The sequence below is a fragment of the Gouania willdenowi genome, chromosome 22 (genome assembly GCF_900634775.1).
Source record: "Gouania willdenowi chromosome 22, fGouWil2.1, whole genome shotgun sequence".
Taxonomy (NCBI): domain Eukaryota; kingdom Metazoa; phylum Chordata; class Actinopteri; order Blenniiformes; family Gobiesocidae; genus Gouania; species Gouania willdenowi.
The window spans coordinates 14,694,838-14,721,906 of NC_041065.1; the positions used below are offsets into that span (position 1 = coordinate 14,694,838).

At 38.4% G+C, this 27,069-nt stretch overlaps 3 protein-coding genes across 3 annotated transcripts; 1 reads left to right on the top strand and 2 right to left on the bottom strand.

The window, feature by feature from the left end:
- Positions 1 to 1,464: 1,464 nt before the first annotated feature.
- On the bottom strand, positions 1,465 to 15,183 carry LOC114456753 (microtubule-associated protein 1S-like). Its single transcript, XM_028438721.1, has 10 exons — positions 14,872 to 15,183; positions 11,990 to 12,085; positions 11,046 to 11,128; positions 9,985 to 10,122; positions 8,973 to 9,474; positions 8,800 to 8,889; positions 6,211 to 8,660; positions 5,477 to 5,618; positions 5,192 to 5,391; positions 1,465 to 3,995 (listed from the first exon to the last, which is right to left on the bottom strand). The coding sequence occupies exons 1-10, from the start codon at positions 15,077 to 15,079 to the stop codon at positions 3,840 to 3,842; spliced, it is 4,065 nt and encodes a 1,354-aa protein (XP_028294522.1). The 5' UTR covers positions 15,080 to 15,183; the 3' UTR covers positions 1,465 to 3,839.
- Positions 15,184 to 16,287: 1,104 nt separating this feature from the next.
- On the bottom strand, positions 16,288 to 17,839 carry LOC114456644 (cocaine- and amphetamine-regulated transcript protein-like). The gene is made up of 3 exons (XM_028438542.1): positions 17,629 to 17,839; positions 17,377 to 17,457; positions 16,288 to 16,884 (listed from the first exon to the last, which is right to left on the bottom strand). The coding sequence occupies exons 1-3, from the start codon at positions 17,761 to 17,763 to the stop codon at positions 16,777 to 16,779; spliced, it is 324 nt and encodes a 107-aa protein (XP_028294343.1). The 5' UTR covers positions 17,764 to 17,839; the 3' UTR covers positions 16,288 to 16,776.
- Positions 17,840 to 19,073: 1,234 nt separating this feature from the next.
- Positions 19,074 to 25,860, top strand: yju2 (YJU2 splicing factor homolog). The gene is made up of 8 exons (XM_028438175.1): positions 19,074 to 19,210; positions 19,439 to 19,539; positions 19,824 to 19,968; positions 20,070 to 20,204; positions 22,975 to 23,156; positions 23,450 to 23,600; positions 25,404 to 25,542; positions 25,667 to 25,860. The coding sequence occupies exons 1-8, from the start codon at positions 19,187 to 19,189 to the stop codon at positions 25,780 to 25,782; spliced, it is 993 nt and encodes a 330-aa protein (XP_028293976.1). The 5' UTR covers positions 19,074 to 19,186; the 3' UTR covers positions 25,783 to 25,860.
- The last annotated feature ends 1,209 nt before the right edge of the window (positions 25,861 to 27,069 follow it).

Consider the following 27,069-nt stretch of genomic DNA (forward strand, 5'->3'; position numbering starts at 1 on the left):
ACCTATCACGTGACCTAAACTGACCAAATAGAGACACTGCGTACGGAGATAATAGTGTCGGTATATGGCGACCATACGGATAGCCACTGCCTTAATTATAGCAGCTTTCATTTGTATGACAAAAAAAATGAGTTGTGATTTAACCCAACAGTCATTGCAAGTCATAGCGCCACCTATTGGTATAAGGAAATCATAGGCATTGTATTTGCACAGAACATTGCAGGAAAGTTTGTGATATAATCCTTGAAAATGGTCAGCTACGTCTCGACACTTGAACATTTCTGCCACACCCCGACATGCAACACACCTCAACGTGCGCCACTTCCCGACAGAATTTTTATATGGGAAAGAAATTAGTAATTTTTGTAAATAATACATTGTAAGACAATCCAGAGATTGGAAAAAAAATTGTGACATTTTCATCCCGGATTTTTGAGAAGAAGAAATGAAGCGCCTGGTCTGTTAAGTGATGGCAGTGGCTATCTGTACGGTTGGCGTATCAATATACCAACATTCTATCCGTACGCGCCCCACATTGACCAGTTAAGGTCACGTGATAGGTCAGTCGTTGGCTCGTTTAGGTCACTTGACTAAGACTAAACCTAATCGTAACGCTAACCCTAAAAATTGTTGCGATATAGGGTTATAACCTAACCCAGGGGTCTGCAACCTGTGGCTCTGGAGCCTCATGTGGCTCTTTAACTCTTTTGCAATGGCTCCCTATAGCTTTAAAAAAAAAATAAATAAATAAAATTAAACAATGAATTGGTATTTCTTACAGAGGGTATTGATGATTAATGCCATTAACTTAAAATAAAAATCTGATAAAACAGTTGTTTAACCTCAAAATAAATCACATCCACGACAGACCATCAACTTTCATTGCCCCTGTGGCTAACCTAGGTTTTAAATTCCTTTTAAGATAACTAAACTAACAAAAAGACTATTCTGAAAGAAAATAGAGATTGTATTTGTGTGGGGAAAGATTTATTTCATTGCCAACATGCCAGCTTATTATGTATGCTTGATATGCTGCAAGAAATGAGCAATTAGCATGTGTTGACCGACATGATCAAGTTATTTTTTGTAGCTCTTCAAATCCATTAACTCTAAAAATTATTCGACATTATTTTAACATTATTTTGCATAGCATTTTATACACTGTATTGTTTTCCTTGAGAAGGTATTTTTTACGGCTCCGGAAGGACTTCAATCCTGGCGAGATTAGGCAAAATGGCTCCTTTGAGAGTAAAGGTTGCAGACCCCTGACCTAACCCTAACCCTAAGATGCTACGTACGTGTACTTCGGTAAGCGTACCAATAGCACCGGGGGTTGTCCGTACGGCAACCGTACAAATAGACACTTCTTTACCTTTGCGTAGGGGAGCGTAAAAATTGCCCCCCTATTTTTGCTAATTTCCCCATGACACTAAGACCCGCAAATTCAATATACAAAGACGTTAGTCACTATTTATCAACAATCTTTATTTTTGTTTTTTTTATCTTAATAAGTGCTTACAATCACATATTCTCAGTGTTTTTCCAGCCACACATACCTCCCCCCTCTGCTTTCTCCTACAATGAATGAATTCCCGTCTATCTTCATGAATATCATGAATAGAACAACACAGTCAAAGATTTTAAACATGCACGAAGACAAAAACACATCATTACATTTCACTTTGATATTCCTTAGTTCATGTGGTTTTTAACCATGATTCTGGACCTGTAATCAAACACTTTGCTTACTGGAATACCATTCAAAGCCGCACACATTAGCAGATATAAAGGCAAAGATTACTGTATCAGGGTGGTGATACTTTGAATGAAGAAGTAGCATTTAACAAATATGCTTAAAAGAGGAGTGATTGTCAAAAATAATATAACAGTTCCTCGTAAGAGTCAAATAACTGAATAATGTTGTGTTACAGTAAATCCATAACTGTACAAAACATGCATCTGTTCTTAAGGGATGGAAATGGAAGTGATTTCATGTTTAAGTGATGAATACACAGACACTATATCCTACATGTACTTTGATGTCACCAAAATTAAAACAGCAGAAAAATAATATAGCACATACTTTTTACTCATCCAATAATGCATTTATAGTAAAAGCATGGTAAGGGTAGATAAAGAAGATATAAGAGATGAACAAAGTTAGTTAATAACTGGAAAATTGCATTTAAAGTCAACAGGTTTGTTTTAAACATCTTAGTTAGAACAGCCAAATAATCTTTAGTTGTTTCATGACATTTTAGTTTATTACAAAAACATTATTAAAGTAAATTGATAGCTTTCATTTTGCTGTTTCACCCCATTCACATTCTCTGGTGTACAAAACATTGGACACAAAACTGAGGATGTTGTGTATTTTTGCTATTAAGTAACTTAAAACTGTTACACAAACATATACATTAAATGATGTTAAATGCCATTACACACATAGAAACACATCCATGTCTAATGGGATTTTTGCACTATGGGTTGCAACTGTCTTGTTGCCCAGTTTGTTTGGCAATACATGAGTGAAAGCAGTCTGCATAATCATAACTTTATGTGCTGATGAAAGTGATTGGAGCACTCAGTTTTGTGTGACTTCATATAGTCTTAACTGTATTTTCTGTAGTTGTCTTTTCACAAAATAATCCATCAGATTGCATCAATGCTACAACTAATAAAAAAAAACTACATGACAGTCAGGAAATTAAAAATGTATCAGTGAAGACTTTTCATTTTGAATCAGCAAATATTCATAGGAAAGATGCAGCTGTAATAAATAACAGGAAAATAAATGTTTTTCATTCATTGTTTGAGTTAAATGCACATTCATATGTTTCCTTTTGATGAATTTCTGATTCTTCAGTATTTTTGTTTCTTAAATAGATAAATTCGAACATTTAGCACATTCTTATATACAGCTTGTTTTACCACCCACAGTGACATCATGCTATACAAATGGTCTTTCATCAACATAGTATAGTCGTTCTATTCACAATCAAGGTCCATCTTTATGCTTGACATCATCTGTGAAGATGATGTAAAGCATTAGCTTTTACAGTTTTGCTGACTTTCTTGACAGTGAGTAATCAGGTTACCACTACAATGCATTCCTAACATGTTTGCTGTAATGAGATCAGATAAATCATGAAACTCTAATCTCATCAGTTTGAACTTTGCTCGCTGAATACAGTGATCTCCAACTCTGCCTTGATCAATCACAAATAGACAATCAACAGGCATTTCTGTGATTCTGTCAGCGACACATGGTCCACTTTAAAGCCACAAAGTCCATAATGTTAAATAGCTGGTACCACACACAGCACAGTCTGCGTACTGAGCACACGACAAACACATGACTACATTGTGCGAATGCAAAGTCATCAAGGTACAATCTATCATTTAAAAGGATAAAAAGCCAAAAATAAAAGTCCAACTTGAGCTGATTGACACCAGATGGATGTGTAACACTAATCCCTCATTTCACATTAGTGCCTTGAGAAAAACTGCTTTGAACACTGAGTTTCTTACCACGTTTACTTTTTTTACTCGTCACTATCTTCTCTATTTGTCATCTACAAATCTGTGGCTTGACATGCTTTACAGCAGGAGCTCTTCTCCTAAAAACATGCAACAAGGTGGAGTTAAAACTTTGCATTTCAGTGACATATCAGAGCACGCAAAGAGGTGACGATGCTGGAGGGCTGGACGGATAAACATATCCTACACCAATGAGTCATTCATGAAGATAAAGAAACAAGAAAGACTGAACATTTCTGCATAATCTTAAACAGTCTGTTCTTTCTTTGAACTTTTTTTTTTGCATGTCCAATCCTGCTTTAGAACTCAATCTTACAGGCAGGAAATGTCTCATCTTGCATGGCCACAGTGCTGTTGGATCCCAGGACAGCGATGCCCAGATCCTTCTGTCGGTCCTGCGTCTGCTGGTACCACTCCTGCATCGACACTGACTCAAAGGTAGGAATTAAAGTCACCTGTAGAAAAAAAAGAGGACATCTGATGGACTCACAGGACTATAACTTCTCCTTGACGGAGGCTGTTTTCTTGAATCCACTGTATATATCAATATATAAATCTGAAAACATGGCTGAACCATAAACAGGCTGCGGTTTACTATGCAAGCAGCAAAATGATTTCCTGCTGATGAATAGTTTGTGACAGGGAGGATATTTCCTAAACGTTTGGCTTAGCTTAGAGAAAGTTGAATGAATTTTAAGTAGACCTTTCTCTTTTCTGTGAAGGTTTTGTTTTTCTCCTTTGGGAGATCATAAAAGTGGGACATTATATCATGATACAAAACATCGCAATATTACAGACAGAAAAAATAAATAAAAACCCACACCATCTACTACAAACAAGATTGTTATGTTTTGTTTTTCTTCTTTTTAATTCCCATTGTTTTAAAATGTCCTACCCACAGTAAATATACAACTATGTCCAGAGTTAAAGTCTAATAAAAGCTTTGTTATTTTTAATATAGCATTTAATTTTTTTTCTTCTTCCAAAATGATCATATTGTATTGTTATTGTGAGCCCATTATCATCTATCTCATCGTATTGTGGACTCAGTGAATCATCACACCTCTAGTAGATGCAGATGCGTTGTAGTTCTTATTATCTATTTTGTGAACTGAGGCAGCAAAACCAATAATTTGTTGAATGAGACACTTGAAAGCACAAGCTGTTTAAAGTTGTTTGAGAGTAGTTAACACTTTAGGATAATTATTATTATGTTTTTAAATATCAAAATTTAATTTACAATGTCGTTGATGATAGATACAGTAGATGAGAAACTATGCTCCATGGCAAAATAAAATGCTAATTTCTTTTTACTTTACTTTATTGTAAGAAACCCTGTTTTTGCACTGTATTTAGATTGTTGTTTACCTAATAGAAAAATACATCTGAATCTGCACTTTGGCATGACAAAGGACAAATGTGTTCGTCCTTTGCAAAAAAAAACAACACAGTCAGTAAATGATGCTGACAGCAGTGTTAGGGAAAGCAATGTGATGAAGCCCCTTGTAGTGACCTCTGTCTTCACGCTGCAGAGTCAGCATGTGTTGTTGTTTTGTGATTCAATCATATCACAGCTCATATTACGATGATGATTGTCATGCGTGTCCAGATTCTACAGAATTAGTTTAATTAGATAAATAATCATTTTTACCTGCATTGCTTCAAGCCAGGAAGCTTTTCCATCCAGGAGAGCGTCCAGGGTTTGTCTCATCAGCTCCTCCCGCTCCTTGCTGTCCCCGCTGATAATATAGCAGGAAGAGCGGACACGCCTAAAGAAGTCAACGCTGACTGTGGGAGCCGCTGCTCCAGAGGGAATGTAGGCCAAATCCACGTAGATGCTGACCTCAGAGCCTGTGAAGAGAAGTCTGTTAAGTTAATGCTGAGGGCCGCAGAGGGTGAAGATCAAAGGAGATGTCTGATATTTGATTATTCACACCTGTGCTGGGTGAGGATTTTGCTGGTGCCGAGCGAGTGCTGGTGGATGACGCTCGAGTGGAGGCCACATTTCCCTTTGTGGCCCCATTTTGGATTCCAGTCCTGCTTTTCCCTGAGCCGGATTTTGGAGTGCTGTCGACGGCCTGGTGTCACAACAAAAGTGTTATTTCATGTTTGAATAGAGGTAAAGACAAAACACGTATTTTCATGCCTGTGATAGAAGAATTGTTACGAATGCAACACATTCTACCAACGGTGCAACAAAAGTGGCTCTACTCTCACCCTTCTTCCTGTTGTCCACCCTAACTCTTTTCCCCTTGTATTTCCTCCCCTCACTCAGGTGTAACACTGCCCTCCCTTTTTATATTTTTCCTCCGAATAAAGTCTGGTTTATCCTTCCCTGGGGAGGGCTGGTGACATCACAATTAAGCGAAAAATAATAACCGTTAATAATAAACGTATTGTTACTTTTGTTTTTGTTTTGCTAGAATAAAACACTTCTTATAGTGTTACCTTTAACAACATATGCAGACATGGGAAAGAAAAAACCCAAATGTAACAATCTTGGAAAGACATGTTTTCTTTTCTTTTTACTCCATTTTAATACTTTTGTGTAAAAAAAAAAAAAAAAAATTTAGGCCTTACTTGTCGATTGTGCCTCCCTAAAAGCCTTTATCAAATAGATCAATCAAAGACAGCTGATTTCTACTTTCTGTGTCTACACAACAAACTCACCCCTTGGCCTTTTTTCCCTCGTGTGCCTGAGGCTTTTCCTCTCTTTCCGAGAACTTCAGTATCAGACTGAGGGACAGGCATGGAGGCGTCAGGATGCGGAGGAAGGGGTGGGCTGTCCCTGAAAGGAGCAGGAGGAGGATCTGGAGGCAGAGCTGGACTCATGTGGAGGTTGTGGGGAGCGTTAGACGGCTCGCTGCACGACTCCTCATCATCAGAGTCCAGAGGTCCGTCTGCTGTGGTGGAGGGGCAGTCCTCTGTGCACACAGGGGCATTTGATTCACTTGGTGTCAAGTCTTTGGGGTTGTTATTGTTGTTGCCATGATGGTGGGGGGCAAAGACTCCCCTAGAGGCCTCACTGGCACTGGAGTTGGAGTCAGGGGGTTTAAAATGTTTGAATTCGCAGGGAGAAACCAGGCACAAGTCCACATCATGATGAGATGATGCATCACAGGAAAGCCCATTAGGGCCTGGTGGACCACCCATTCCTACGCCTGAACATCGGTGAGGCTTCTTCATAGGTAAAGGCATTCCCATGAAGGGACCCCCGTTAGAGTGGGAGTGATGAAGACTATCGTCTCCCTCTCTCTGACTAACATTGGTCGGCCCCTGCTCAAAGGACATCGACAATGATTCGTCCACCTCTGTGGACTGTGGTGAGCTGACCTCTGCTGGCATGGAGTGTGTAGTGGTGGTGGTGGTGGTGGTGGCCACAGATGGAGAAGGATCTGAAGTAACTTCTTTCAATGAACCCAAAGAAAGAAAACTTAGATGCCTGTCTTTAGAATTTGTGTGGCTCTCTGGGTCCCTTCTGGACTGAAAAAGGGGTTCATCACGTCGCTTCAGCAACTCGCTGGAGTCAGCTGACTCCATGTTGTTCATTTCAGCCTGCACTCTGCTGAGAGTGGCCCTATTGCACCACACATCATCTGGTGACAGACAGTAGGGTGTGTGGCCGGCGCTATTAGGCCTTGAATCGGGTGAGGCTCGCTCCACAGTCTGCTCATCAAGGCTGGTGGGACCATGATTCTCTGGAGAGGACTGTGAGTGGGGGCTGTGTCTCAGAGCCCCGTCCAGCAGAGTGTACTCAGTTGGAGTAATGTCTTGCATAGCAGCATCATCAGTATTTGGTGCCATGTTCAAGGGAGTTGGAAAACCAACAATCTTTGCTGGTTTAGCAGCTTTTCCCTGGCCTGTTTGTGGGTCTGGGTTTGCTTTCTCATTGCTTTCAGGGATATCTAATAGTGCATTATCGTCCATCGCTCCCTCCATTATCCCTGAAACGCCGACTGATTTTTCCATTGAGGTCTCAGCTGCTTCATTACACATCCTTTGGCTGTGGCTTCCAGTGATACTCTTATTTTCTGACTCACTGCTTTTCTCTTTTTCTGTGTTTGCCTCTTCTTCCTCTCGCAGTCTGAGAAAGTCAGCAGTCATATCTTCAGGGGTTGAAATTTTGGAGCTACAGGGGTTCTCCATTGTCTGACCCTCAGAAGTGGTTTTTGACTCGAGGGTTTTTGATGCAGGGCTTTGTTCATGTTTTGTTGATATGATATTTGGTATTTCACAGTTCACGTGTGCCTTTTTGGTACCATTTGCTTTTCCTGAAGGCTTTTTTGTTTTCTTCTCTCCTGTTTTAGCGTCATTATTCACTTCTTTTGCGAGCTTTGCTTTTTTTTCTGTCTTTAGTTTTGACGTCTTTACAAGATCATTCTTTGTAACGCCGTTTTCTACTTTAGTGACGTTCTTCTCTATTTTGCCATCGTTCCCTCCACCTTTCTTCATAGTGCTTCTTTCTGACAATGATGCTTTATGCTTGGCACTTGTTTCCTTGATTTTGGCCTTTTCTGCATCCTTAGAAGCAACTCCATTATACGCTTTTCCTTTTTCTTTGGACACCCCATCTTTTCCTTCGTCTCTGACACCTTTCTCTTTCCCTTGTTTAGGTATTCCTTCCTTTCCTTGGGACTTGCTGCTGTCCAGGCTTTCTGTCCTCTTGGCCATTCTGTCATTTTCCAGCTTTTCTAAGTCTCCTGTGGTCATTGTAGGTTTCTGGAGAAAGGCCAGTCCTTTCAGCTTTTCCAGACCCTGCAGCAGCTTCGCCTGTGGCGTCACACCTGGGAACAACACTCTGACTACCTTCTCTTGAGGACATGCTGGATGCCACACAAGCAAAGCTGACACTGAGGCTAATGCAGTAAGAGGGAGCGATTGAGCTTTAGAGGATACTCCATCAGGCCAGTTTTGCATAAATGTCTGGTATTCATGACAGTTTTTTCCTGGACTGAGAATATACAACTCCAACTGTCCCACTCCCATTTTTTGAAACAAGATTACTGACTCTATTTGGGCTCCTTGTGGTCGAAACATTGGCTGAGGCTGAATGTGTAACTTCTTCAGGAGCTGGAGGGTCACAGTTGCTTGGTGTGTGCTCTTCAGTAAATTCTCTGAAGCTGAGACAAAGAAAGAAAATCTTGTGAATACAATTATATGTGCTAGCAATGTTACAATTAGGACTGATGTTACATATTTGTTTATCCATAACACTTGTGGTCTAGCAGATTTTTCTATAGATTGTTAGGAAACATTTACATTGTGGGGTTTGTTCAACCTGCAGCCTACTGGGCGCGTTGAAGAACACGACTCCAAGCTCTGGAGAGATGAGCTTCTTAGAGTAGTCGTCTGTGCACATAAACACAACGATAAATATTTGTATTACTTTAGAAAATAATTCAACATCTTCAAAGAAGAAGTGAAGCTTTTACCTTTGATGTCTGAGCTCAGCCCCATCTCCGCCACCTTCCTCTCCAAAAAAGACACGACCCCTGGCAGATTTTCCGTGCCAATGTGTGTCAACAAAACTGCATCTACTCTATCGAGGTGTCGAACCAGTTTCCAGAAACAAGCCTGGGAGTCTGAGCCTCCGTCCACCAGCAAGGTGAAGCCATTTACAGCAAAGAAGGCACAGTCACCGCAGCCGGCAGGGAACACGTAGCAGCAGGGGCGAGACAGCTTAAGGAAACCCACAGTGGATGGAGGAGGCAGGAGGTCAAAGGGTGAAGGAGGACAGATAGCAGATGAAATGAGGGAGGTGTATTCCCCCAGAGACTCCATGGCAGGCAGCACCTCTGGGGGATTGACGTGGAGTGTGAAAGAACCACGAAGAGGCTGGTAATCTAAGAGAGTCTTCCTCCAGTGGCCAACGTTGGGGCAGCTGAGTGTCAGACTGATCTTGGTGAAGGGATGAGAGGAGTCCTGATCTAGAAACTAAAGGAGGAGATATTGCTCTGAAAACCCATGATTGATATTTATTCATTCAGTTGCACAACTTTCTGAGTTTAAGAGTTCTCTAAAATGTGTGTGAATTCAGGCAGTCCATCAATGCATGCTAAGAATAGTGGATTTCTAACTGTACTGTGTGTTGCCGTTGGTGACCCATTGAGTACCGTGAGACAGCTGGAAGAGGCTCCTGCAGCCTTCATCAGAGTAAGTGGCTGTTACAGTAATGGATGGGCTATATATATATATATATATATATATATATATATATATATATATATATATATATATATATATATATATATATATATGGCGTATATAAGTATACGTTTTCAGCTGGTAAATTTAGAACTATTTGAGTGCTATAATGCATCTTAGAATGTTAAGATTTGAAAGAATACATTTAGTTATGGGTATATTCCTTTTCAAATACAATAATTTCATATATGACTAATTATTGTATCAATACGTCTAATTACACAGGTCGAATCACTGTACCTGCTCTGCTAATATTTCCTTCAGCTGATGAGGTGAAAACTGTCCTCTGTGAAAAAGCACGTCTCCACTCTCTTCCACAGTCAAGCCACACAAGATCAGCAGTTTATGAGCCGACTCTCTGGACAACAGAGCAAAAACCTGAGGGAGCAGAGTGAGGAGAAACTTCATATTTTCCAATGTAATATCTGACACACTGTAGAGGAGTGTTTCCCAACCTTTTCTGTCTCATGTACCCCCCAAACCCTCTCTTCAGATTAGGAGAACACCTTCGTCACTCCACTTTAGTAACCTTTCTTGTTTTATTTATGTTAACATGTTGGCCTCTGAAATCTCCTACAGCTTGAAAATGTCAACCTGTACATTTAACGCACACTTAATATCAATTTTGTGCATTAGAATTATTGTATATCAGAGAATATATTGACTTCAACTTTTAGTAATGTGCACAACATCTTAGTAACAATTTAATAGGATATTAAGGTCACAATATTGTTTATTCCATTAATGCTGTTTATTGTCAACGGGTGGAAAAGATGTTGGATGAGCTTGTACAGTGTCTGAAATAGGCTTAAAAATGACTCAGCATGTTGGAAATAGATTCATCAATGTTTCCCCTGCAATGTGTTCAAGTACCCCTGGTTGGGAACCAGTGCTGCAGAGGACGGGGTGTCTTAAAAGTCACATTCAGTATAATTCAAAATCACAGCTGTATTTTCTGACAACCTTAAACCAAAAAATGCATATCAGCCAAGTTCCGATGGCAGTTTGGATTGTTTGGTACCAACATCTGTTTGTGACCTGGAAATTGTTTCAATAAAGTAATAGGGACATGATTTTAACTCACAATTCCTGCAATAGGCATCTGCCTCCTTTAAAAAGAAATAGACTACATGATTGACAAAATACATGGTTTCTACACTTGTAACTCTGCATGTTTTATAGATTTAGATCGACTGAATTTAGGAACACTGCTTTTGTAGGTTGTTAATTATCATCATGCAGGAAACACAAATGAAACAATAGTTAGATTAGCGCTTCAGTCAAACACGTGGCTTTCTCACCTCTGAATGAGCCTGATCCTGAGTGGGATTGATCAGCACCTGAATATCCAACACTCTGGTACAATGACGAAGACACTTGTGTCCTGAAGAGACAGTGAGAATAATAAGGGATATGTGAAAGTAAGGAAACAAGGTTATTCATCCGAGGGGAAACAAAAATAAGGAAATTAGGAAAATCTGAGTTGAGAGACGCCAGCCGACACATCAGGGCACGGAGCGGGAGGCCAGAGGCTAATGGGAATGGAAAAAAGTCAGGGGGAGGGCAAACTGGGACAAGTGGGCCATTGATTGACTTGGTAAGTGAAAAAGACAGAGGAAGAAGAATGAAGCAGCTGAGTCAGATGCAGCGTCTAAAAATGAGATGCCAAGACAACTTAATCGCGCTTCAGACCGAGGTGAAGTGGATGAACAGCCAAGGATGTAGGAGTCAAGCGTAAAATGGTGACCCAGATATGAAGTCAGGTTTGTTATCTTTGTGAAGAAGTTGTGAAAGAAGCTATTAGTGGTTGCTGATGTCTAAAATGTTTGGTAAACCAATATTTTTTAGCTTGTTGATAGTTAATTTCTTTGCTTTTGATTACACACATTGTCACAAATTCAGTTTGGTCAAATTCTACTAAATTATGATTTCTATTGAATTCAATAGAAGTGGAGCATTTACTGCAGTGTATACACAGAGGACATGCATATTTCTGGATGCTAATCTGAGCTACACTATCAGCTCAAGTCCAAAGAAAGAGAGGAAACTGTTGCCAGCGTTCAGTTTTCTATTGTGTTTGTGCAAAGGGTCCACCCATCGTCAACAATCATCTGTTCACTTTCCTTCCTTCCTTTCTCTGTGAACATCACACCAGCTAAATGGCTGTGTTAGGTAGAGAAGAGCTTCCTGTTGAGTCAGAGTTTGTGCTGAGAGAATCACCAAAAAATTATTCAAAATGTCTTACCTACACCTTTAAAAGACACCGTGTGATGGGAGAGGAATTCTTGGAGATATAGGTTCAGGTTGCAAGATTTTAGGTCCACGTCCCACGACCGGATACCTGCGGACATGAATGATAGACTGACACACGGATACACTCAAATGCTGTCATTTTCAAGCTCTACTTCACACACTGAAGAAAAATGTCCACATTTCTCTTCCTTACTCTACAGTTTTGCTGGTGATGAATACAATGCAGCAAATATTTCTTCTTGAGTGTTATATCTAAAAAGGATATACAGTATTTTAAACATTATGAACAAATTCAATAATATTTGACTGCATAAAAACAAGCCTATTTTGAGTCTGCAAAATTACTTTGGATCTCAAACATTTTATGTGGACTTAAGAAAATTCACTCCTACGTTGTGATACATTTTTCTTTGAATGAGGATGTACCCGTAAATATTTTTCAACTGCATCTAGACCCATTTAGCTCATGACGGAGTTTAAAACGGGCCTGCTTTTCTGAGCTTATTAAATCTTGATGACATTGCAGAAGATGAAATTCATAATGGATGAAAAAACATTCAGTTGAATCCTTGCAAGACGTGGAAACATCTGCACAATTTTATAGGTATTAAATTCTTTGTGCTTTTTTTTTGTGTGTTCTCGCACTAGCAATTAAGTGTATTATTTATTAGATTGCTCTCTCTTCCTCAATTGCTTTTATGTATTTGCTAATAATAGTGAATTAAAAAGCAGACAAAATCTAAAGAGGCGTGTCAGGTAGGTTTAGAAAACGTTCAAGGACTTCCTTCAACACAATATGAACTTATTTGATTCTAGAACAAAGGAAGGAAATTGTAATTTTAATAACATCATGCCAAAGAAGCAAAATAAGATTTTAACAAAAGGACAGAAAGCTCCCCTCATTGGCCAGTTTAGGTCACGTGACTGAGACTAAACCTAAACCCTGACTCTATCCCTAAAAATTTTTGCTAGGGTTAAAACCTAAACCTAACCCAAACCCTAAGACGCTTCGGTAAACGTACCAATAGCACCGGGGGTTGTCCGTATGGCAACTGTGCGAAGACACACTTTCTATATTTAACGAGGATAATCATATGTGTGGATACAATCATGTCATCAGGAAACTATGTAGAAGAGTGTAACTAATTAAAAACAAAGCAGATTAGCCTGTTAAATAGATTGCTTGTTCTGACTATGTAAATGCTTAATATGAAAATGTGCAAAGGAATGAAACTGTAATCTATTACTGTAGAGCCATCGATCTATCACATTATTTTTCAACAAAGATAGCTGTGTGTGTCCTCTCTCTGCCCCTCTTCAGTGCACTGAGCTGAGGATTTAATCTTGGAAGAAAAACCTTCAATGTTTGTTTTCACATTAAGGAATGTTTAAACCATGGCTGCGGACTCAAGATAATGGAAAAATTGAAGCACAATGAACTGTCTTATATTTGTTTTCAACCTCCATTACAGGATTTTTCTGGCAAATAATTGAAAGAGCAACTAAAAGAGCAAGGGATCAAGAACAAATCCATGTGGAACTCCTGCTCCTTTCTAATTATTTGCATTTTAGGCTTACAAACTCTGATACTGAAATCCATTTAAACACTTTAACCTGAAATCCCTCACAGGTACAGTTATTGACCCAGAGCAAATCAGAGATGTAGTCATTGGACAAATAAATTCAAAGATGGAGAAACCTATATAAGTTATAGCTTTATATATAGTGTAAATTAAAAGAGTACGTGCAGCGGTTCACATTCACACTTGTTGGATGTCAATCAGGTGAGATCTGAAATGTTAGCAGATTGAAACCTGGCTTGTATCAGAGCATTGACATTTGTTCCTTTGTTGTGCATCTTTGTGTCATTGTAAAGCAGTTTTTCTCCGAGTGCAGGATTCACCAACTGGGATGTGAGCTGTGTTTAGAGTCAGCCATCTTGAAATAGGGTTGTTTTTATACTTATAAGTTGTTTAAATAATTTGTATCAATTCTTTGGTATATTTTGAGTTATGATTATCAAAAAAGTACATTTTTTTTAGTGACAATACTCTAATGCAGACATGGGTAACCAGCAGCCAGGGGGCCACATGTGGCCCTCAGTCTAATTTTGTGTGACCCCCAAAGTAAATGCGCAAATTGATTTAAAAACAAAACACACGAAAGAGCAGCAAATACACACACGGATGCAAAAATGCACAAACTAACAATTAAATAAAACAATTTCCAGAAACTACACAAGTAATAAAAAACCAAAATTACAACAAAAATTACAGCAAAAACACAATATGACTACAAAATATACAGAAGTAAAACTAAAAGGCACAAAACAAAAACAAAATTACAAAAAAAAAAAAAAAAAAAAAAAAAAAAAACTTACAACAAAAACACACAAAACCTTTGGGGTTTTTTTGTCTTTTGTTTTGTTTTAATCTTTAGAATGATCATTATTCTAAAAGCTGACATAAACGTTGACTTTGTGGCCCTCAGATCAGACAATCCATTTTTTTCCTGCCCCTTCTGTGATAAAAGAAGCCTATTGCTGCTTTAATGTTTGTATTTATTTACCCTGTTTGTAATAAAACTATGCACATGGTCGCTCCTGAATGACTAAACGTCGGTGAACAGTAATTCTCAGTAAATTAAATTCTCTGCAGCCCTTCCCCTGTCAGCCAAGCTCTACAGACTCTGTGTGCACTTCACTTTAACCTTCCCCATGCAGTGAAATATGTCTATGAAGGGCCACATTGTGCGTTTCACAGTGATCCATTGCATTGACATTCTGATCACACCACAGCCTGAACGTTGATCACAGGTAGAGGGATGAAAAAGCTCCGTGACGCACTCAGAAAGGCGCGCACGGATCGGACCTACCTCTCTCAATCTCCCCGCGGATGTGATCGGTCTGTCCGACGCGCTCGGTCCGTCCGGTGATGATGAGGAGGGAGTATTTGTGAGGGGAGAAGCTGAGGTTTGCGGGCCTGGGCTCGATCAGGACCTCCCTCTCCAGCACCCGGCTGGACGCCATGTTAGGTGTGATGTCACCGAGAACAGGCTGACAGAGGCGGACAGAGGCTGACATCTGCAGCACCGCTGGATGTGCTGCGTGAATTATTGATGCATCAGCGCAGCGCCTCTTTTAGTGTTCTATTATATCACACTGCTGCACCAGCATGGGCGGCTATGGGTGCATGGAAAATGACTGATGTCATGTGTGGGTGATCCATGTGTTTCATAACATTCTGCAGATTTTAACAGTGGTGTCAAACATACGGGCTGCGGGCAAAATCTGGTGCGTCAAAGAGTCAAGTTTGGCCCAAGAGGTTTTTTTTCTTTTCTTTTCTAGATTTGGTTAAAGAACAAATACAAGCTTTTTGTTTTTGTTGTTTAAAAAATAAAACAAAAGTAGTGCACATTTTATTTTTAATTTTACAAGCTTGAGCTTATTTTATTACAGATCTATTGTTTAATTAGGACAACATTAAAACAGAGAAACAGCAAAAGGGAAAATGGAGCGCTTTCTTGTACAGTCGCCCGTGATGTCATACATGATATGTGAGTGATAACACGTGTTATAAAGGCTATTTTGCACAATAGGTGTGCCTTCATATTTTGACTTGTTCTTTGGTGTGCCTGGGACACAAAAGGTTTGGGAACCACTGGTTTAATAAGAGCACGTAGACCGCAAACCTCCACACCCAATCTCCTCTTTGCCAGATGCCTGGATCATCCTGATTGTGGTACTGTGATCATTCACACTTACATTAGATTAGATAGACTTTATTAATCGCTCAGGAAAGCTCTCTCAGGGAAATTAAATTTCTAGCAGCATTACAGAAAGAAAGGAAAAGCAACAAACAGGGTTGAAATAATATATTATGTTTAAATACAGAAATTTAGAGGCTTGAAAGAAATTTCTATCCCCTAATATTAACGATACAGGTCCAAATGTATGGGAAACCATATACATCACATCTCATCATAAAAAATCGCAATGACATAATTGAGTTGAATTTCATAAAAAGGGATTCATTACAAAACAAGATGTGAATTTTAAAAATTTCGCCAATTAAGAGAGATAGGGATTTTTCAATATTTAAAACTCATCCAGAAACAGTTTATTGATCCAAATTCCCTCTAAAAATTTAATGGAAACTAGTATAGCTTAAGGTCTATTTTTGGTTAAAATTTTGTCAAAATCTATTAAGTACCTCCACTTTTGACGTAATCCTGCAAACAGACAATTGAACAAAGAAACAAATAAATATTGGTAAAAAATATTATCTCTACGACAGAGGTAAAAAATTGCCCCAAATAGAAAACCTTTTTTTTAATTGCATTTTTTAACACATACACTTTTTTTTAACCTGATTGCAAAGAACTTGGGTCTCTTTCTTGGTTGTGGGCTATATAAATATATAATGACTGATAGATTGATACATGTGAATTTCGACTTTTAAAAGATACTTTATTGGTGTTTTCTCTTGATAAAACATGTTAAAATAAATATTTCCATTAAAAAACCAACTAGCCTACAACAATGTAACAAAGAGTTTTAAAAAAGAAACATGGCGAAGAACATGAATGATATAGATATATTGTGTATGAAACACAATCCTGAACCAAGACAGACACAACTCCATTTCATATTAATAAACATACATTTCACATTGACCTTCACAGTGACGCCATGCACCATTCTTATCATTATAGACTTATCCTTGACCTCCAAAACCCTTGCTCATCACCCTTTGCTCTTCTTCTCCCATCTCTTTTTTTTCATAAGCATTTGAGAACATAGAAGTTGCAGGATGTCCCTCGAGGACAGCTGCACAGGGTGCCAATCCGGGCACCTTTACGCACTGCGCAAGGTTCCCCTGCATCACACTGAAACAATAGAAATAGATCAAAATCAAAATCAAAAATCTAAATCAAACACACATATCTAAAGATGATTGCTTCCTAATAGTTAATTAAAAATGTTAAAACCGTGAGAGGAAAATGAATTAATTTGAATTTCAGAAATGAATGCACTGAGTAGTTATGGTAACACTTTACATGAAGTTTTATAAATAAAGGCTGACATTATACTGTCATTATGATGACATGACTCCTGTCATTAGCATGAATAAGGTGTCATAAAGGCTGTCAGTAAGTGTTGTTGGTTGCCCTAACCCTAACACTTTGTTACACTAAACCCAAACCCCACTAGATCCCTTCACCTAACCCAAAAAATACCAACATAACCCCAATGGTGTCATAATTAAGCGAACAACACTTAATGACAGCCTTCATGACACCTTATTCATGCTAATGATGACAGCGTAATGTCAGTCTTACGTATAAAACTTCAAGTAAAGTGTTACCATAGTTACTTACCGAAGGCAACCATCCCAGCTTTTTCTCCAAGGGCATCTCTTTGCTTCTCAACTTCTCCAAAACCTCCTGCAGTGCATTTATCTGCATGTAGAGAGGGAAAGAGAACATCTTTAGAGATCTTTAGATGTTTGTTACAAGGACTATATCAGTTAAATTTCTATATTCATGATAGATATTATGATCAATAACATCTATTGATAGCTACATCCATCCATCAGCACATATTTGGGTGATTCCTTCTCAGTCTCTCACCAGATCTTTCTCTTCTTGGGTTTTCATAGGGAAATCCAGCGATCGTGTCTCCAGTGAGCCGTCCTCTGCTTGCGCGAGCCATAGGTAGAAGCAGAAGCAGGTGACCGCAAAGAGAAGAGCTCGTGCACAAACCATGATGGGTGAACACAAAACACGGATGTCCCTCTCTTCAGTGAGGAGAAACGAGAATCAGAAAACTGTGGACGTTCAGAAGGTCCTGCATCTCTGTAAGCTCTCTTTGTAAGCGTTCATAAGGAGATGCTCTGACATCAGCAAAGTCTTAAATATTGATGAAAACCTTCACATGGATGACACAGATCAGCACCTTTGTATCTTCATCAGAAAGGAAACTAGTTGAACGAAATGCCCAATGGTTGAGGATGACTCGACTTTGCTGTAACAAACAACCATAAAGTCATCATTTAACTGAGTGAATATCAAACTCTTTACTCACTGTGATTTGCCTTTTTGATGTAGGTGAATGTTTGATTTCATGTACTTGTCGATTTAAACATGACTTTTTCCACTGTTTTCAGTTTGTATACCTGAGTCACTCGGACATGCCACAGAACTCACCATCTATCCTCATTATAAAATTTCCATTTAAATTAAAGTTGCACAATTAAGTTTGTAAATGTGTGTTTTTTTTTTTTAAAGACTTCCTTCCTGTCTTCTGTATAAATCTTCTTTGTCTCCTCTTTTCTCAGCACTGTTTGATAAAGGATAGATTAGACCCGAGGTTAACTCGTGCTGACATAAATCTGTCGTTGACATCTAATTTCCTTTGTCGTAATAACCTCAAGTCTCTGTCTCTCTTCCTGCTCGAAAGCATTGCGTTCTACCGTCAGACTAGTGTTGACTTATTAAACCCACATCATCCACAAATCCCATAAGAGGCCAGATCACCACCACACTGGTCATGACCTCTATTAGAGCAAGGATGGACGGAAGCAGGAAGTTAATTGAGGGTAAGGCTTAGAATACTCAATTTATCTCACATTTAGGTTCAATTTGAGAACGTGAAACATGATCAAGACTCAAGACATGATCAATTTATCTAAATTCAAATTCAAAACAGTTTTATTGGCATGACAAACAAGTTTACATTTCCAAAGCTAGTGAGACATAGAACGATATACACACAAAAATAATATCAAAAACGTGTGTAGTGCAAAAGAATAAAATAAAAAATAGGGTTTTGCTATATATGTATGTAGATTAAAAATGTACAATAAATTTGTAAGTGTTGTTAAAACAAAGGCAAAATGTTACGTACATCTATCTATCTATCTATCTATCTATCTATCTATCTATCTATCTATCTATCTATCTATCTATCTATCTATCTATCTATCTATCTATCTATCTATCTATCTATCTATCGATCTATCTATCTGTTGTAGTTACTAAATCCTTCCACTAGAGGCAGTACTGCACATTAAAACGTTGACCAAATAAACACCGGAAGTAAACAGTGAACATTTCCGGTTTGCCGTTCGTTAGTTGGAGACGTCTGTTTTTTCCCCCCGTTTTTACCTGCTTTTGACGAAACGCTAAAATGTCGGAAAGAAAAGTGTTAAACGTGAGTTATATTAATTGCTTTTGTTACTATTGTGGCTTGCTAATTGTTTCCTCAGCAGAAGAGCGAGAATAGCCTAGTAAGCTAACGTTAGCATGTAGCTTGGGGTGAGGCTTGGTTGACATGATTGTCTTTTTCAACAAACATTGTAAAGATTTTCTCTGCGAAATCACACAAAGAAATTGTAATTGCAAGTTCAGACTTTTAACCACTGTATTTTTCCTCCCACAGAAATATTACCCTCCAGACTTTGACCCTGCTAAAATCCCCAAACTAAAACTCCCTAAAGACCGTCAGTATGTGGTTCGACTGATGGCTCCCTTCAACATGAGGTGTGTAACTTTCATACACTTTTCTGTTGGCATTATTTTCCCTATCTCGTAAGTTTCCTTTAATTCCTAGAGCGACATAATGTATGTATAATTGGACAAACAATTAATTAATTTACATCTAAAACCAGATATCTGGTTTTTGATTTATTCACAAGGTGTGTGTTTATCCATCAATGACCTTGGCCTAAGCTAACTAGATTCATTTAAATTAAACTTTTTCCATATTGGATGGATTATTATCACAGACAGTGATATTACTCCTTTAATCATCTTTGTTCTTTCAGGTGTAAAACATGTGGTGAATACATCTACAAGGGCAAGAAGTTCAATGCACGTAAAGAGACGGTTCAAAATGAGCTGTACATGGGCCTGCCAATCTTCCGTTTTTACATTAAGTGCACTCGATGTCTCGCTGAGATTACATTCAAGGTTAGAAGGAATGCCATGGCTATCCCAAACATTTTGTTAACGTTAATATTTCTGAAAACAGACTTTTTTTTTTTAAAACATGTCCTTTTTTGTAATTATAGACTGACCCAGAGAACACAGACTACGCCATGGAGCACGGTGCAACGCGAAACTTCCAGGCTGAGAAACTGCTAGAGGAGGAAGTGAGCAGGATCCAGCAGGAGAGGGATGATGAGGAACTGAACAACCCCATGAAGGTCAGTTTCTGTTGTTGTTGTTTATTTCTTTTTTTATTCATTCATTTTATGAAAATGCAAACCAACAAAGATTCCCCATGTACATCAAACAATATCAAACTCTAAATGAAACATTTTCATGATTGGAAATGAGCAATAAGAAGAATAATATTCTTATATTTCTGCCCCTTATTCTCTGAAAAACCTAAATTTACAAATCACCCAACAAGTCAACTTTCTAAAGCACATTGGCAAATTTTTTTTTTTTTTGCCCTATCATTTTTTTTAAATTGACAAATATTTGTACAAACCTTCAAATCATTTTCTTGAGCATTCCACAACCTCACACCGACAACAGACGAGAACATTATTCTTGAAGTAGTACGAGCGACTTGGTGCTTAAAATATAATTTCCTCCTGTGATCATCATCCTCAGACGCACTTACAAATAATCTTTTAACACTCTGACAGTGTTCTGCTTTTGGCTTTAAGAATAAAAACTAATGTTTGCAGTTAAATTGTCTCTTTACATTTTAATAATCCTGATTTGATAAATAAGGAATTTGTATGGTCTCTAAAACCAACTTTGTAAATAATTCTGATAATTCTTTTTTGTAACAAAGCTAATGGTAAAATATGTCTAGTATATACAGTGGTGTGCAAAGGTTTTTGCCCCCTTCCTGATTTTCCTTTTTTGCATGTTTTTTCACAATTAAATGTTTCAAATCATCTAACAAATGTAAACATTAGCCAAAGATAACACAAGTAAGCGCAAAATGCAGTTTAAATAAAGGTTTTTTTTTTTTTGGTTTTTTTTGAGGAAGAAAAAAATCCAAAGCTACATGGCCCAGTGTGAAAAAGTGTTTGCCCCCCAGCTCCTGGTAAAACATAATTGTGGTTGATCACATCTGAGTTAAATTTCTGCAGCCACACCCAGGCCTGATTAGTGTACACCTTTTCTCAATCTAGAAATCGCTTAAATAGGACTTACCTGACTAGGGATGGACCGATATGGATTTTTTTAGGGCCGATGCCTGTACCAATTATTTTTTTTTTTCCCATCAGCCTTAGCCGATGACCAATATGGACTGCCGATTTTCTTGAGCCGGTACTTCTTTTGCTCCCTCAATATACATCATAAAATTTACACAATGATGATAACAAATGCTACAAGTCTCAATTAAAAAAAAGAAACATTTATTGAAATTAACAAAGATAAGGTAGAATGACACCAAGTAAAAAATATTTAGAGTGAGACATCTCATGACATATTATGAAAGAGAACTGTTCATCCTTGTCCTGAAAATAGCTTTGACAAAGGTTGGCTGAAGATATATTTTATTAACAGGATTATTGAGTATAAATATATATATAATTATAGTATTAAACACAAAAGAAACCATGTATAATAGTCCATTCCAACACAACTCCAGAACATAAATTAGCAGAGGAAAATAACGTGATGTCAGTTGCGCATTAAGCAACAAACTGTTAAAGTTTCTGTTCTAAATTGCATCAACATTAACAGGAATAAATATTCAAACAAGTATTAAACTGCTTCTCAAAGTTTTAAAAACTTCTTTTCAGCACTGAGTGACAGAAACATACCTCCAGCCAGCTGCTCATTAAATACAACAGCAACAACAACATGTGGAATCACGGGAACAACTCTAAGTTTGGGGAGGGGCTCTGCACTCTATGCTCCAGCAACAGGAGCAGCCGCTCTATACAGTATTTAAAGTGGATCGGCGAACGCAGCTGCGCGCATCAGCCGATACACGTAAAACACGCAAAAATCGGCCGATGAATCGGTCGATCACTATACCTGACAAAGTGAAGTAGACCAATAGATCCTCAAAAGCTATAGACGTACTGAGGTCCAAGGACATTCAGGAACAAAAGATTAAACAAAGTAAATGAAATCTATCAGTCTGGAAAAGGTTATAAAGCCATTTCTAAAGCTTTGGGACTCCACCGATCCACAGTGAGAGCCATTATCCACAAATGGCAACAACACAGAATGGTGGTGAACTTTCTCAGGAGTGGCTGACCAAAATTACCCCAATATCACAGCGACGACTCATCCAAGAGGTGACAAAAGACCCCACAACAACATCTAAAGAACTGCAGGCATCACGTGCTTCAGTTAATGTCAGTGTTCATGACTCCACCATAAGAAAGAAACTGGGCAAAAATGGCCTGCATGGCTGAGTTCCAAGACAAAAACCACTGCTAAGCAAAAAGAACATTAAGACTCGTCTCATTTTTGCCGGAAAATATTCTGTGCACTGACGAGACAAAAGTTGAACTTTTTGGAAGGTCTGTGTCCCAGTAACACCTCGTGTCAGAAAAAGAACATCATACCAACAGCAAAATATGGTGGTGGCAGTGTGATGATCTGGGGCTGTTTTGCTGCTTCAGGACCTGGAATACTTGCTGTGATAAATGGAAGCGTGAATTCTGCATTCTACCAAAAACTCCTGAAGGCCATGACTTTAAATAGGCGGTTATTAATTATTGATAAAACCCTTCATTTAAAAACTGCATTTTATGTTTACTTGTGTTATCTTTGACTATTGTTCAAATTTGTTTGATGATCTGAAACATTTAAGTGTAGAAAAGATGCAAAAAAGTAATAAATCAGGAAGGGAGCAAACACTTTTTCACACCACTGTACGTTACCCCACACTTCAACACAATAAGTGAAATATGGCAAAATATTTCACTTGTTTTTTTCATTGTATTATATACGTGAGTCATTTTAACTTCTGTGTTGCTGTTCTTCATTCAGGTGCTTGAAAACCGAACAAAAGACTCTAAACTGGAGATGGAGGTTCTGGAGAACCTGCAAGAGCTGAAGGAGCTGAACCAAAGGCAGGCCCAGGTGGACTACGAGGGAATGATTGCCAAGTACAGAGAGATCGAACGGAGAGAGAAGGAGAGGGAGAAAGAAGAGGATGAGTTGGAATTAAGGCGAGTGAAGAATGAAGTATAAAGCCAACATTGATTCCACACTCCTAGTGTTCATGTGACTTCATTATAAAACTAATTCACCTCCAGATGTAATGACATCTGATATGATGCCTGATGGGAGATAAAATTACATTGATTTTTCCCGTCATGACATGATTATAAATTGTATTAAACCAATAACAATAATTCTATCTCATGATAAACATTATGTTTATTTATCTGTGTGTTCTTTCTGCAAACCACAGCCAATCAAAATGACTGAAGGCTGTTGGTTTATCGTTACTTTTTTACAGAGATGTGCTGGAGCTTTCCCGGGTGAAGAGATTAATAGACTCTGATTCAGACGATGAAGAGGAGAGCAGCAGCAGCAGCACTCAGCTGCAGAGATCAAACACAGACAAACCTACAGACATCCTCATGCTGGGCAACCCACCCGAGGCACAGGTATGATGACCCTGCGGTTCTGTAAAACAGGACGTTCTATATCTTAATCATTACACAGAAGTTCCTGATGGCATCTGTTTCCATTCATGTGTATGACCACCCTGGGTGAGTTTGTGTATTTTGACCTAACACTGTCGCCGTAGCTTGAAAAACATAAGCCTGCTTGTATGTTTAAGTGTACCGTTTAATAACACTCCTGAGACTGTGTTTGTGAAAGTTAAGCATAAACAGTGTGTTATATTAATCACCGCCGGTAAATGTTAGTATGAGCATACACATGAGTTTTCCCATAGATATTAGCATGAAGCTAGCAGACTTTTTATCCCCCGCCACAAAGTGGAAGAGGGATATAGGTTTGAGCATCCGTCCATCTGAGTTAAAGGGGACAGCTTTTCTCAGAAACTGTTCAAGATAGGATAACCAAGTTCGGTGCATCAATACCTTGATGGATTTCAAAAATGAGAAGTGCGTAATTATTTTTGCACCCAAGGGGTCCCAAAAGACAAAAAACAAACGGAAGTCGATTTCTCATTTTTTTGCGAGTCAAATATTACGACGGTTGGTGGTATCTAATCATTGGGACATACCAATATATAAATTGGGCCAATTACCCCGTACATGTTACGGATGAGCCAGGGGGCCCCATTTTTCAAATGACAATTCCTCTGTTTGTTCTCTTTAGATCAAGATGCAGTTTGGTATGAATGATTTATGAATTAATATGATAAGACTCTCAGAGCCTTTTTTTTAAATGGGGCCCGGGGGTCCACCCGTCATTTCCAAATTTTTGGGAATATACAGTAGTCGTGTGATATATCGTTTTAAAGGTAATTCAACGCAGATTACGATTTTGCTTCGCACAATTCACCCCCCCCTTTTTTTTTTGGTAATTTTCATTAAAGTCATTTTCTCATTTAGTTGTGAGTCAAATATTGCTACAGTTGGTGGTCCCGAATCATTGACACATACCAACATATGAATGGTGCCCATTACGCCGTATGTGCCACAGAGGCATCAGGGGGCCCCATTTTTTTTAAATGACTACTCCTCCATTAATGCTCGTTGAATTGGACAGTGATTTCACATTGATATTCTATCAGCGGATGTCAACACCCTCTTAAGGGGGGAGGGGACGGTGGTCCGAGGGCCCACCCTCTTTTCCGGTAATTTCTAAATTTATCGACATAGTCATGCGATATATTGTTTCAAATTCAACATAGATTACAATTTTACGTCGCACAATTTCATTTGTTTTACTTGGTGGAACCGAGTCATTTCACTGACTTCTTGGGAACGTTGTACGTGCTATTCGGCCGTAGTTCATCAGAACTTGTTTTTACTCTGTTCGAGGTATCTTCAAAGTTATATATCAGCTGTAAAATACACAAAAAAAATTAGCTATCATCAAATGTGTTTTTCATGTCTTTTTTTACCTTGTTAGGCTTCCTAATCAATAAAAACATTGGTATCAATATTCTTGGTGTGGGCATCTTACACAGGTTTGTGTTTATTTAAATTGTTAATAAGAGTTTATAGAATTTACATGCTAATTACAATTACAAAGTCAATTATCTGAACTCAATTACAATTCAATTACGATCTCAACAGCAACAGTTTTTTACAATTGTATTTGTGCCATTTGTGCAATTATCAATTACGTGATTACGGTTGACCCAAACCCTATTTTCAATACAGTTTTGTTTTAAGGCTCTGGGAGTTTCTTCCTGTTGCTGTTTGATCACATGTAACAGATTCCTGATTTTTGTAGTAAACAATGGATTCCTTCATGTTGTGTTTCCACAGGGATCTTCCACCACAGGAGTGAAGCGAGCCAAGACGGAAAGCTGGGAGAAGAGTGTTGGGACGCTGGGTAAAGGAGCGCTGCTCGGCTTTGTCGTGCGTAAGAAACCAGCAAAGACTGCAGAGCCCCTTCAACCAAAAGGTAACACACACTACAGACTGAGTGTTGTTTTGACTCAGCTGTTTTATCGCGTTGCAAATATTTTCCTCACTTTGCTCGTGTGTCATCCTTCACGTCATTTTACTTTGTTTGTTGTCTTTCACAGATTCAAAGACGCCATCAGCTGAAGCTGCAAATACATCAAAGCCTACTGCAGAAAAAGGCTCATCGCTCAGCCTCCTGGCGGCGTACTCTGACAGCGACAGCGGTGACAGCCAATGAGCTCTTTGTGTGTCTGTGTGTGTATACTGTGAGTTGGTCGTGTTTGTGGAGTTTTAAATAAATATATTGAGAACATACTGTATTTTCTCCTCAGTGATGATTCAAACTTTTAAATTATGTGTGAAAAACAGTTCATTTCTATTGCTTATTGAAATGTTGAACTGTTGGTAGTTTATTTCTCTCTCACTGATTTGGATGATTAACATCGTAGGTCAGAGCAGAACATTTATTTTGTTTATTGCAAACTGATCTATCTTCCTAAAAACATGTGCAAAGGCACTAACAGTGAGGATGTTTTTAAATGTTAGAGGCAATGTTAAATCTGGTGTTTGTTTTTCAAAGCATAGAGTAACAGTAACTTCCTTTCCTAGGGCACTCGATAAAATACCAATCTTAACACTTACCTGTTGGAATTTCTTATTACTTTAAATATGCAGGTTTGTGTTCACAACATGGTTCTCCTGATTTCACTAGAATGACCGTACACTTCCTCATCTGGGCACGTGTATATATAGAGCTTTGAGTTTTCTCCTTCCAAAGGATTCAACATAATTTAGAAAAAAATTATGAACTATACACAAATACTGCAACTCCAGTTTGGTCATTTTAAATTAAATGGCACCAGATTATTCAGTGTTTCTGATTAACATGGTCTGTATATTGGGGTCTGTTAAAAGTCCACTAGTAGCTGTCACTCAGCAAAAGCCTCAGATAATGGATTTACTGTCTTTTTCATCAACAATTATCTTAAAATTTAATTCATTTTATTTTTAAATATGGCTCATGTAATAAACACTGGCTACATTTAAAGATTTGATATTCTCATTTGTTAGTCTCTAAATTTGGGAGCTGTTCCCAAAGTCATGTCTACAGTATTATCACCATAGATAAAGACAGACTGGTTTAGATTGTCCTTATTCACCCAGTCCTCCGCCCTGTAGAGCAGCGATGGTAAAATAAACGGATTAAATGTGTGTATTTGATGGAAACCAGTTTGTGCTCACAGCTGTAAAATCCACCAGCTGAGTGTTCCCCTTTAAACCAGTCACACACCAGTGTTGTGTCGGAGACCGTCTGCTCTGAGGTCTAGACTGGTGTCATGTACGTAGGATGATCTGTGCTATCTGATGACCTACTTCCGGCTTCATCAAAACTGAAAGCGGTCCTAAAACAAATGAAGGCTGAAAAATAATTGATTTTGCAACTATGACTAGAGGCAGAAGTAAATCTGATTATTTATATCAAAGTTCGTTCGGATTTCATCTGAATTTAAAAAAAAAAAAAAAA

Bases quoted from the DNA above. Each gene is read 5' to 3' on its own strand.
- LOC114456753 (XM_028438721.1), bottom strand. From the start codon at position 15,079: ATGTCAGCCTCTGTCCGCCTCTGTCAGCCTGTTCTCGGTGACATCACA. The intron at 10,123-11,045 runs GTGAGAAAGCCA...CTGCTCCCTCAG, and splicing joins AGGATCAGGCTCATTCAGAG to GTTTTTGCTCTGTTGTCCAG. The intron at 8,661-8,799 runs GTAAATGTTTCC...TCTTTGTCTCAG, and splicing joins GGTTGAACAAACCCCACAAT to CTTCAGAGAATTTACTGAAG.
- LOC114456644 (XM_028438542.1), bottom strand. From the start codon at position 17,763: ATGGTTTGTGCACGAGCTCTTCTCTTTGCGGTCACCTGCTTCTGCTTC. The intron at 17,458-17,628 runs GTGAGAGACTGA...CTCTACATGCAG, and splicing joins CCCAAGAAGAGAAAGATCTG to ATAAATGCACTGCAGGAGGT. The intron at 16,885-17,376 runs GTAAGTAACTAT...CTATTGTTTCAG, and splicing joins AGCTGGGATGGTTGCCTTCG to TGTGATGCAGGGGAACCTTG.
- yju2 (XM_028438175.1), top strand. From the start codon at position 19,187: ATGTCGGAAAGAAAAGTGTTAAAC. The intron at 23,601-25,403 runs GTATGATGACCC...GTGTTTCCACAG, and splicing joins GCAACCCACCCGAGGCACAG to GGATCTTCCACCACAGGAGT. The intron at 25,543-25,666 runs GTAACACACACT...TGTCTTTCACAG, and splicing joins AGAGCCCCTTCAACCAAAAG to ATTCAAAGACGCCATCAGCT.